At 38.7% G+C, this 13,037-nt stretch overlaps 1 protein-coding gene across 2 annotated transcripts in view; it reads left to right on the top strand.

Moving 5' to 3' along the window:
• MAP3K21 (mitogen-activated protein kinase kinase kinase 21) overlaps positions 1–13,037 on the top strand; it is a 57,900-nt gene that overhangs the window by 26,565 nt on the left and 18,298 nt on the right. For both annotated transcript variants that reach the window (XM_024254260.3, XM_054561343.2), the window contains exons 4-5: positions 411–586; positions 7,696–7,936. In XM_024254260.3, the coding sequence (XP_024110028.2) occupies positions 411–586; positions 7,696–7,936 (417 nt within the window). The remainder of the gene's footprint in view (positions 1–410; positions 587–7,695; positions 7,937–13,037) is intronic.

The following is a 13,037-nucleotide window of genomic DNA, read 5'->3' as shown; positions in this document are numbered from 1 at the left end:
GTGGATATAACATTTTAGAGGCTTTGTTTGAGTTACATGACTCCATATCAGTAAATCATCTGGTTATGGTGGCTTAACCCCCTGAAACATGGTATCCATAGTAAAGCATGGGAAGCACACATCCGTTTATTAAATGCGGTATAATATAGACAGCAACAGCCTTCTCTAATAGTCATTACTATGCATGCCTGTGACATGGACACTATGTAAAATAAACTATTCAAACTATTACCAATGGATTCTTAAAATCTTCAGGAGCAGATACTATAAATGGAAGCTTCCAGTTTGGAATGACAAATGTTAAGTTGAAATACACTTCAGTGTAAAACATTTCTTAGCAACTCTGATGTCTTGGGGATAATCTGAACTGTGTTGAGAGATGGAATTAATGTGATTTTTGTTTATTTTAGAATGCTGGGAACAAGACCCTCATATTCGTCCATCATTTGCCTTAATTCTTGAACAGTTGACTGCTATTGAAGGGGCAGTGATGACTGAGATGCCTCAAGAATCTTTTCATTCCATGCAAGATGACTGGAAACTAGAAATTCAACAAATGTTTGATGAGTTGAGAACAAAGGAAAAGGTGAGAGAAATTTTTAAATAGCATAATGTACTCAAATTTATGAAAATTATGGAAAATATGAGGCAAGAAGCACTGTTAGCATTATTTGAAAATATTTTTAGATATCAATATTTGTTGATTCTCACCTTCTTTCAGGTTAAAAATAAAACAAAAACAAAACAGAAGTGTACTCAATATACATAATTGGGGAAAATACCCTTTTATTAGAGGAATTTTCAAAGTAAAAAAGAGAGAGCGAACAGCATAATAGACACTTTGTATGCATTAATCAGCTTCATTTATTGTCATTATTTTATTATTTTATTTGTCTCCCTTCCCCATTATCTCTTGGCATGCTGGCATAGAAATTAATACAAAGTATGTCATAGGCATTCCCCGAAATACAGAATGTTTTCTTAAAAATGCGATTTAAGAACGTGTCTGTTGGAGATTGTTTTGAGTTTCAGTGTTATGCCATTTTTCTTACCACATGCTGGGAGAGTGCCAGAGTCCTAGAACTCAGAGATGGATGTGGCGTTTGTACCCTTGAATGATCCTTTGAATGCCAGGCTAGTGATTTGGACCTTGTTGACAAGTTTTTAAAAGGGGCTGCATATAATCTCTTGAAGCCAGACATTGAAGCAGAAGCTCCCCGGATTCCCCCTGTGCCTTCCCTCCTTCTTTCCCTTATTTATGATAATGGGATCACTGTTCTCTCAGGTACCCAGTCTCAAGGGTCTTTTTACAATGTTCCTGTGGTCTTCTGTGTGACAGAGACCATCAGTGGAAATTTTCTGCCCTAATCCCTGCCAACCTCACTCATCACCAGCATGGCTGCTGGAGCATCCTTACTGGGCACTCTCTGTCCAGCCTTGCTTCCCTCATCTGTCCCCTTCTCCTTCTAAAATGCAAATCTGATCAGCCTTGCTTCCATTGCCCACTTTTTTGCCATGTTCACTCCCTTTCTCCTTACATATTTTGCCTTACATTTCCACTGCCTCTGTCCCCAGCCATACTGAATTTCTCCCAGTCCCCATGATGTCATGCTCCTGACCTGTAACCTTGGCACATGTTCTTTCCTCTGCTGAAGATCCTGTTTCCTCACTAGCTTCTGTGCCCACTTCATGAATGGTGGCCCCTTCATTCTCAGTCCCTGATAGCTCCCTCCCCTATTCTATTCCACCGGGTAAACTGTGGGTGATCAGAGTGTCTTGTGCTTCCCTTATCACGGCATAAGTCATACTGTATTAATACTTGCTGATGTAATTGTTCTTGATCTGTCCTTTCTGCTAGATAATAAGTTCATGAACTATGCTTTTACATTCTTGTTCGTTTCCATACACAACATTGAACATGGGACTCAGCACATGGCAGGCATTAAATGAACCTAAGTACAGTTTGTTAATATATGCCTGATGTCTATTTTAATAATTGAGATAGTGGCAATTATCATTATTATTACTGTTTTAATGAGCAATTATTATTATTATTGTTGAAAGTGAGCAATGAATTTTAAAGTATATACATATTATGATTCCTGTTATGAATCTTATGCTGTAATATAGGCATATGACTCAGCTGTTCTACTTCCACTTATAGATTCTTCAGAAACTCACACATGTGCCTAAGGAAATATGCTTAAAGTTGTTCACTTAGGTACCATTTGTAATAGTGCAAAGCTTAAAACACCCTGAATATCCATTAACAGGGGAATAGATTCCTAAACTATTGTATTCTCATGCAATGGGAAAATGTATAGTTCAGTAAGTCCTCACTCAATGTTGTGGATAGGCTCTTGGAAACTGTGACTATAAATGAAATGATGTATAATGAAACCAATTTTACCATAGGCTGATCGATAGAAAAGAGTTAAGTTCCCACGGCATATTTCTGGCCGCAAACACATCTCCAAACTTTGAAATAAAGACCAAAGCCCTTCTAATATTAAACATTGAAACAAATCTGAGCTATATATAACATTTAAGAAAGACTAATGGCCAGGCGTGGTGGCTCATGCCTGGAATCCCAGTGCTTTGGGAGGTCAAGGCAGGTGGATCACCTGAGGTCAGGAGTTTGAGACCAGCCTTCTTCTAATCAACTTCTTCTAAAGACATTTTTTAAAGTAGACATAACCATCATCTCAGCAAACTATCTCAAGGACAAAAAACCAAACACCACATGTTCTCACTCATAGTTGGGAATTGAACAATGAGAACACTTGGACACAGGAAGGGGAACATCACACAGGGGGGCCTGTCATGGAGTGGGGGGAGGGGGGAGGGATAGCATTAGGAGATATACCTAATGTAAATGACGAGTTAATGGGTGTAGCACACCAGCATGGCGCATGTATACATATGTAACAAACCTGCACGTTGTGCACATGTACCCTAGAACTTAAAGTATAATTAAAAAAAGAAAAAATAAAAATAAAAATAAAAAAATAAAGTAGACATGTAGGTAATTCACTCTGTCCCTTAGATTTTTCAGTATTTGGTTACATTGAAAAATCCACAACAGGTAGATGCAACGTAAGACCGTGACACCACTAATGAGTACTTAGAGTTCATCAAGGAGGAACACCAATCCCATCTGCCCTGTTCTGCTCAAACCCACAGAGTTGCGTCTGACTGTGAGCATCATGTCTTAAGGAGCCTCCCGGCATGGCATGGGAGAGGATGGGGGAGCCTGGGAGTCTAAGAACAGGAAGAACACACAGCACACAAGGGGGTGGGGACCGCTGGGGCTGCCCATGCATGGTGAGGACTTTCAAGTAGGGAGAGAAGAAACCAGTTGCTTGTTATTCCAGAGTTACGCAGTAGGACTTCTGGGTGAATGCTGCAGGGATGGCAGTCTGGTCTCCAAGTCAACGACTTGCTGGCCCTTGGAGCTGGCTGGCAGAGAAATAGACTGCTTGGGTGACCGCCTGTTTCCTTCTCCAGGATGAGACTGAATGGGAAGTCTCTATGGGATTCTGAAAAATATGATAGACCTCTCTCACCCCCCACCAGCCACCACCAACCCTTTATAAAAATATTAAATCTTTTGCGAATGCCAGAATAACAGCCTAGTGTGGTGGTAAAGAGCAGGAACTCTGAGCCAGACAGCCCTGTTGGCATTCGGGCTCTTTTGCCTGATGGTTTTTCTTTTTTTTTTTTATACTTTAAGTTCTAGGTGTGCCTGATAGTTTTGAGGCCTCTGACTTTGTTACTCTGTACCTCCTCATCATTGGAGCCATCACTGTAACCCTGTGTCCCTCAGGGCTGGGGCGGGGCTTAAGTGATTCCTGTATGCAAAGCAGCCAGAGCCCTGCCTCTCAGTAAGTGCTAAATAAGTGTTAGTCTCAGGAAAAAAAAAAGAGAAAGTGGTGACCTTTCACAGAAGCTGAGTTTCCCTAGCCCAGGCGTTCTTGGAAAACTGGCTGGAACACCACTGACTGGAATAGGTTTGACATCCTGCAGTTCTTTGAAGCATTACTACCAGTGATATCATTGACATGTTTCTTGGAAACTTTTGTGCACTTTGTTGACTTAAAATGATACAGGAAAGACTCTATTTTTTTTTTTTAACACTTCCCCAAATTGTTTTCAGGAATTCTAAAATTAGGTGTTTAATTACAAAAATGGAAAAGATTTTGAAGAGCAGGAGAAGTGTTTGAGAAAGAAATAAAGCTTCAAATCATAGAATCTAAAATTTGGAAATGATGTTACTCACAATTAGTTACTGGCTGGGTGTGATGGCTTGCAGCTGTAGTCCCAGCACTTTGTTGGGGGCTGAGGTGAGAGGACTGCTTGAGCCTGGTAAGTTGAGGCTGCAGTGAGCTATGACTACACTGCTGCACTCCAGCCTGGGCGACAGAGCAAGACCGTGTCTCAAAAAAAAATTGTTATTATTGTTATTGTCTGGAGACAGAGTCTCACTCTGTTACCCAGGCTGCAGTGCGGTGGTGCGGTCTTGGCTCACTGCAACCTCCACCTCCTGAGTTCAAGTGATTCTCCTGCCTCAGCCTCCCAAGTAGCTGGGATTACAGGCGCCCACCACCACACCCGGCTAATTTTTTTTTGTATTTTTAGTAGAGACGGGGTTTCACCATGTTGGCCAGGCTGGTCTCAAATTCCAGATCTCAGGTGATCCTCCCGCATTGGCCTCCCAAAATGCTGGGATTACAGGCATGAGCCACCAGGCCCGGCCTTATTTTAACGTATTTTAATTATTGACAACTATTTATAAAACTGGAAGATATAGGCATCTCCAGTGAGTTCTTAATTATATGCTGTATTAAAATAAAAGCATGCTTCCAGGGTGGATGTCAGCTCTTTCTCTACTTTGGGATTTATAGTAATTTATTTTTTGGTTGATTTTTGAGCTACCATGTAGTAGTGTCTATTTTTACTTTGTATTTTATTTTCATGCATTGTTCCTTGAAATACAGCATTTATGGTACCCTCTGTAAGCCTTTGGATTTACAATTAAAGAACATATAATACTTTTTATTTGGCTTAAAAGTTTCCAGCTGCATCTTTTTTGATGAAGTAAAAAGCATGGTGTACGTGCCCTATCTCCCTTTCTTGTCCACGAATTGCTTAAGGTAGAAGGCATCAGACCTGGAATTAATGGTAAGTAACTTGGCTGTGGTCTGTGTTATTCAGTAAGCCGTGGCCTCCGTAGATACTGGGTCCTCCCTAAACTCCTGGCTCCTTATCTCTGTGTGTCTGTATTTGTGCATTTTGTGCATGCACCTGTCTGTGACCCCCCACACAGAGGCATGCCACCGTTAATGATTAACAGCCACTGCCAGGGATCTGGATTTGCCATTACCAGAGTGGCCTGTGCCAAGCAGTTCAACAAATATTACTGCTAGTAATCTCATCAACCGAAAGAATGTTTTTGTGCTTCATACTTTCGAAGTATTCAAAGGGTTCTAATACCCCAGTTTTCAAATTCACTTTTGAATGTGTTAAAATTTATTCAGAAGGAAGATTACTTTTGCTGCTTTCTCTTCAATCTTATTTTTTTCTCTTCTGAAATCTTAGGCAAGTGATTTTTTGTTTATTATCCACAAAGTTGTTCACAGGGATTCATGATTTAGCTTGGGACTTGGAATTAAAAATGGTTTTTTATTGAATTACTATCATAGCAACACACAACCTAATTGGATTTGCTGTTCTGATCACTTTCTCATGCCATCTCACTTAACAATAGCTAATTGGATTGATATCAACGTCACTGAAAAGTATATCTTAACAAAAAGTTTTAATAAGTTAGAAATCGAAACGTGACTGGAAATTATCCTCTGCCTCTAAATACACTATAGCAAAATGTCTAATTTGGACAAACTAGTTGAACAAAAGTCACTAGTTAAAAAAATGAATTACAGATTTTTTAACATGTAACATTTTCCCCTTTTTTTCAAGTAGTAAATAATAATTTATATCTGACACAGGGCAATGAAGAAACACCCACCTGGTCTATAAATAAAAACCAACTGATACATATTAGCTGAAGTGATTTAAACACCATTTGGTCTAAAATAAATCATTTCTCCTGCAGTTTTGCTTGTGAAATTTGTTTAAAAAAAATTTAAAGAAAGTTTCAAAACTGAATTTCAGTCCACTTTGGTAGAATCACCCCAAATTCATAATCAGTTTGATCTGAATAAATACATTTCTTTATTATTAGCACTCCCTAGTCTCTTCGTGATATTGTCCTATTTATTTGTGGGAGGATGGTCTTCCATGTTTATTTTCTTTATGGTAATTGTACTGATAGGCTCAGATTACTCTTCGAGTCCATCTGTAAAAAGTCCAGGTCATTAGTAGATTTGAACTGCATTCTAGTCCCTTGGTTTGGGTCTGGTTTCTTCCAGGAGCCCCAATCTTACTGTGTTTTTTCATGGATCAGCATCGTTGAGGTGGGCCTATTTAAAGTGTGGCCTGTTTATATAAAGTAGGAAATGTTTGCACAGTACTCATAGCTCTCAAAGCTCACAGCCCAACACTCCATCTGAGAAGGCATCTGCAGTTTCTAACAAAGATTGTGGTATTTAGGGTATTCTAAGATTAAGTTTATCTGGAGCAGTGTAAATAAAAGCTTGCAGATGCGTTGATTTTTATGTGAGTGCTTGATTTCTTAGCAGAGTAATTTAGAATAGAAAGTAGTTCAGCACTACAAAGAATATTTATGTCTCTGGTAAAGAACAGAACACTTTATGGAAATGAAATAAAAATGGGGATATAATTTTAAAACTTTGTAGAGTTCTCAGTTTTACTGTTTAATAATTTTTCCTAATAGGAATAATAGTATTTTTAATTCTTAGATTTTCTCTTTCTCAGAAGTTCAGTACTTCAAAAACTGAAACCAAGAAGAGGTCTAACTTTAATCAGTATCATAAGAGAGGAACTTTTATTAGCTAACTCCTGAAATGTGTAATAAAGTGATAATTTCCATGTATCAGTGGGATCTGAAAAGTTCTTTGTATACAGAATATATTTTCCTTTGGCTTGCAATTTTAGAGGTAGCTTCATTTTCATTTCCAGCAGGCCTTCAACAGACTCCTAACACCTTAGCTTGATTTTCTCCCTTACTCTCTCCACCAAGATGTTTTATTCCCTAAGCAAAGTTGTAAATACCCTAAAGAAATTCTAAGTCGTCTGAACTGCAGTCCTGTGTAACTAAAATAATTATGCTGTAATTAATTGAGCTTGAACTTTTGGCTTTATTTTGAAATGGGTCATTCACATCTGCACTTTGTTGCCCTGTGTTAATGCATATTTTATGTGTCAGGTGAGAGAGGAAGAGGGAGAAGTGTTAAAAACCAAGTGTAGAAAATTTATGATGCCTTTTTTAGGATCATAAAACTAACAGAGGAGATTGGCGTTTGTGCAGAGGCTTGGGCTTTCATCTAAGTGAATAATCCGCTGAAAAGGTTTCGGCTCGGATTGTCCTGATTGCAAAGACCTTCGTCCCATGAGGACCTGAGTGACCAGGGCTTGAGCAGAGGAAGAGGGAATTTCAGCTTCTCCTTGTGCACAGGAGGAGCCTGTGGCCGAGGGGCGCCAGTGTAGTGTAATAGACGGAATTCCATTCTTCCTGCTGGGAATGATTCCGGTGGGTGTGAATCTTTGTCGCAGGAGCTGCGATCCCGGGAAGAGGAGCTGACTCGGGCGGCTCTGCAGCAGAAGTCTCAGGAGGAGCTGCTAAAGCGGCGTGAGCAGCAGCTGGCAGAGCGCGAGATCGACGTGCTGGAGCGGGAACTTAACATTCTGATATTCCAGCTAAACCAGGAGAAACCCAAGGTAAAGAAGAGGAAGGGGAAGTTTAAGAGAAGTCGTTTAAAGCTCAAAGATGGACATCGAATCAGTTTACCTTCAGGTATGATCTTGTTTTTATGTTTTTGAAAGATTTTTGTGTGTCCTCCTTTTAATCAGCTTTCTTTGTTCATCAGAAACAGGAAAGAGATGGGGAAGTAACTTTGTAAAACAGTGAATGAATGAGTATCTTCAGTTGTAGGCTTAGATTCATGGTTCTAACGTAATGGCCTAATGAGATTCCATGTAGGAAACAGCATTAGGAGCACATCGTAGTCACAGCACATGAGGATCTAACTCTCAGCGTACTTTCATATTGATGGATTAACTGATTGACTCCTTTTGAAATTGAAGCAGAACCCATTTTTTAACTGAGCGTACTGAACGGATGTTATGTGGCATTGTGAAGATCCAAAACAACAAAACTGTTAATATTTCATCATTACGTTCATTGCTTCCACAAGGATCTAGGATGTCATCTGGTATCTGGGACACTGATACTGTTGTCAGCACTTTCAACAAAATGTATCGAGTACCCTGAGGTACTTTCCCATGAAGGTTTAAAATCCTTCAGACACAAAAATCACCCAGTAAATCTAGGGAAGCTTTTTTAAACATTGTGATAACAACATACAAGGATTACTAAATCATTTTAGTAATGTGTTAGCAGAAACTAAAGGGAATAGAAAATATATCAATCAATCAATACATATAGATATTATTGACTGATAATCAAAATATATCGATCAATATAGCAGACATATCTTGATTCACTAAATTCAGTTCTTTAATATTATGTATTCTACTTGTTGTAAGGAAGAAACAAATACCTCCACGGTATTTTGTGATTCTTTCTAGTACCAGAGCAGGATGATGACAGAGCAATGCAGACTTCGCTTTTATAGAATCTGTATGAAATATCTCTATGTCTATGTCTATACCTGCCTATGTGGTATGTGTATTATATTTTAGAGTGCTTGGAAGGAGTCTAGTGTTTTCCTAAGATGTTTGTTAATGGCATGGTAATTTGATTTAAAGTGCAACAGTGACAGTTTTGTTTTATGTCGAGTGTGTATAAATTGTCTTATAAAATATGTATTATGAAACACTGGAAAGCTTGCAGAATCCTGTGACTAATTTAGGTTATTGCAGATGTCCTCAGTTGATCAGAAAATTGCTAGTATAACGTCTGGGTGCAGTGGCTCATGCCTGTAATCCTGGCACTTTGGTAGGCTGAGGTAGGTGGATCACCTGAGGTCAGGAGTTCAAGACTACCCTGGCCAACATGGTGAAACCTCCTCCGTCTCTACGAAAAATACAAAAAGTAGCCGGGCTTGGTGGCAGGTGCCTGTAATCCCAGCTACTCGGGAGGCTGAGGTGGGAGAATCACTTGAACCTGGGAGGTGGAGGTTGCAGTGAGCCGAGATCACACAATTGCACTCCAGCCTGGGTGACAAGAGCGAAACTGTGTCTCAAAAAAAAAAGAAAGAAGACTGGGCATGGTGGCTCATGCCTGTAATCCTAGCACTTTGGGAGGCTGAAGCGGACGGGTTGCCTGAGATCTGGAGTTCGAGACCAGACTGGGCAACACGGTGAAACCTTGTCTCTACTAAAATACAAAAAAAAAAAAAAAAAAAAAATTAGCTGGGCATGGGGGCGGGTGCCTGTAATCCCAGCTACTTGGGAGGCTGAGGCAGGGGAATCTCTTGAACCTGGGAGCTGGAAGTTGCAGTGAACCGAAATTGTGCCATTGCACTCCAGCCTGGGCAACAGAGCAAGACTCTGTTTCAAAAAAAAGAGAAAAAACAAGAAAGAAAAGTGCTAGTATGAGGCGGTCATCATGAGAATCCAGTATATGTTATTGATTATTTGGTTCGATGGGGTGAGAATAGACTGTGGATCCTTATCACTTCTACCTTCAACCTCTCTGGGGTTGGGGGTTGAGGGAAGGTCCTTTTCCAGGCTCTCTTCTGATGTTTTCTCTTAGCTGGAGTGTTGCTTGCAGGGTCACTGACTGGTCTGTCTTACGTGTCAGTCAGCCATAGAGAATAGACTATTTATGATGAGGCTTCTGCCTTCACACATAGATGAAAGAAAAATCCAGAGGTGCACTAGATGTGAGTTTTCTTCTCCATTTTTCAGTTACGTCAGTTTTCTTCTAGCTGTGATTTGATTGTGTTATCCAAATTAATATTTATTGTTTCCCTTGGGAAACTTTGGGGAAGGTGGAAAGGATTAAGAATCTGATGGAAAGGGAAGTAAATTTGGGAGAAAAAATGAAAATCATTCCAATGATCCTTTCCTCTTCAGTGGTAAAATGATTAAATCAAAATCTTAGCATTCCTGAGATCAGATTTTCACTCTTGTTTTTCTTCTCAAATGTTCCTTGGCTAATACTCTGAGTTTATTCAAAGCAGACTGAATATTATTTGACTCTTTTTACCAGAGTTTTTAAAAAATTCCCAGATTGTATTATACAGCTTTTCTTTTTCTGAGAAGAGAGGGGAAATTTTAGTTACACATTTATTTACTTTTTGGCACTTGATGAAAGATTCCAGTTAAAACATAACCAAGAAATCTACTGCTATAATCCTGACCCATCACCAAGGAATGAAATTTGGTTTCTGGAATTTTTAGTGTGACAGTTACCTCTTCTGCCCACAAGATGGCACTACATTATCATCTTAATATTAATAATACTGGTACCAATATGGAAATTTCGATTAGAATGCTCCAACCCTAAACACACACACATGCACACATATTTACTTGTACAATATCCTAGAGTGGGACAGACATCCAAAAACGGAAATGATAACTATAAAAATAATTATTTTTTCATGAAGAATTCCGCTTAGAAGAGAAAGCAAGCATGTGTAACTTAAAATCAAGGGAGTTAGTTGCATTCAATATTATCTGCTAGAAAATTCTTTAAGTTAGTATTGTTTAATAGGGGAAACAATTCAGGACATGGAAATAGGCGAAAATTTTATGACTAAGACTTCAAAAGCTCAGGCAACAAAAAACAAAAATAGACAATTGGGACTATATTAAACCAAAAAGCTTCTGCACAGCAAAGGAAACAATCAACAGAGTGAAGAGACAACCTGTAGAATGGGAGAGGAGAAGATATTAGCAAACTATTCATCTGACAAGGGACTAGCGCAGAATATACAAAGAACTCGAATAACTCAATGGCAAAAACACAAATAATTTGATTTAAAATTGGGCAAAGGAACTGAATAGACATTTCTCAAAAGAAGACATAAAAATGGCCAGCAAGCATATGAAAAAATGCTTAGCATCACTAATCCTCAGGGAAATGCTAATGATAATCACAGTGAGCTATCTCACCTTAGTTAGAATGGCTGTTATCAAAGAGACGAAAAATAGTAAATGTTGGTGAGGATGTGGAGAAAAGGGAACTCTTACATACATTCTCTTGTAATTTTGTCTTTGAGAATTATTGCTGATCATTTTAAATCTTATGGCTATCTATAGCTAGTGGAAGTGTAAGTTAGTACAGCCATTGTGGAAAACAGTATGGAGGTCTCTCAAAAAAACTAGAAATAGAACTACTGTATGATCCAGGAATTCCACTACCAGGTGTTTACTCAAAGGAAAGGAAATCTGTATATCAAAGGGATGTCTGCAATCCCCTGTTTATGGCAACGTTATTCGCAATGGCAAAGATAAGGAATCAACCTAAGTGTCCATCAATGGATGAATGAATTAAGAAAATGTGGTGTGTTTACATGATGGAACACTATTCAGCCATAAAAAAGAATAAAATTCTATCTTTTGTGGCAACATGGATGAGCCTGGATGACATTATGTTAAGTGAAGTAAGTCAGGCACAAGAAAATAAATACTGCATGTTCTCACATATATGTGGGAGCGAAAAAAAAATGGAGCCCGTGGAAATAGAGAGTAGAATTGTGGTTATTGGGGTGGGAAGAGCTTGAGGGGAGGGGAGGTTACAGAGAGGTTAGTTAATGGATACCAAATTACAGCTAGCTAGGAGGAATGAGTTCTGGTATTCTGCAATACTGTGGGGTGAATATGGTTAACTCTAATTTATTGTATATTTTCAAAAAGCCAGAAGAGAGGATATTGAATGTTCACAACACAAAGAAATGATCAATACCCAGAGTAATACGTATGCTAATTACTCGGACTTGATCATTACATATTGTAAACAAGTACCAAAGTATCACTCTGTACCCCATAAATATGTATAATTTTTATGGGTCAACAAAAAGACGAAGAGAAACAAATTCTAATACTGTTAAATGGCACACTGTTCAGGGAGAAAGATCTGGTAAGTGGTAGATGGAACAGTGATGCTATCCTTTCATGGAGTTACCAACTTCTTGAACTCCTTTTGCAGGATTTTTCCCTATGCATAATAAGCTTAGAGAATTTCTCCGAAACATATTCTAGAGTCCTCCAAGCTGACCTTTAATATTTGTGCCTGCAGATCTTTCAAAAATTTGGTATTAAATATGAATATTACATTCTCTTGTAACTTTGTCCTCGAGAATTACTGCTGATCATTTTTAATCTTATGGGTTTTTATAGCTATGGTGACTTAGTGGTGGAAACCTCAAACGTGATTTTTTTTCCCCCTGGAATTTCTTCGTGGCTGGCTACCAAATAAGGAGGATTAATGCTTAAAAAGTAAGACAGTAATAATCTAGGATAATAATTTTAAAACAATACTTCGTGATTATGTAGTATTTTTCTTGGAATTTGCAAGAGAAAAAAGCATGGTCACAGTGCATCTTTTTATTTTGTGAGTACTCTATATTGATTGCTCCTTCTGTTTATGTTTACTTTTAACTGAAGTTGTGTTTTTTGGACACGTTAATAAAAGACAAAAGCTTTAAAGCCTCCAAAAGTTGGTATGTCACTAAAGCAGTGGCATTCTAACTTTGACTGCTTCAGAAGTGTCCAAAGCCTGCAGAAACCATTCCACCTGATAGGTATAATGGTTCTATGAGTGAGTAGAAGGGTGGATGGGAGAGAGCATATAACCTCCCTGGATTCTTTAGAGAGTACATTGCTTTTCATCTGCAAATGGAAGCCTCCCACTGAGGCAATTAGCTTTGTTAGTGAAATGTTCATATTGCCAGCAAAAATACTAGGATAGGTTTTACTCAAGC

Source organism: Pongo abelii, chromosome 1, assembly GCF_028885655.2.
Source record: "Pongo abelii isolate AG06213 chromosome 1, NHGRI_mPonAbe1-v2.0_pri, whole genome shotgun sequence".
Taxonomy (NCBI): Eukaryota; Metazoa; Chordata; class Mammalia; order Primates; family Hominidae; genus Pongo; species Pongo abelii.
The sequence above is the reverse complement of the archived record's forward strand: the minus strand, read 5'-3'. Positions and strand labels throughout refer to the sequence as shown.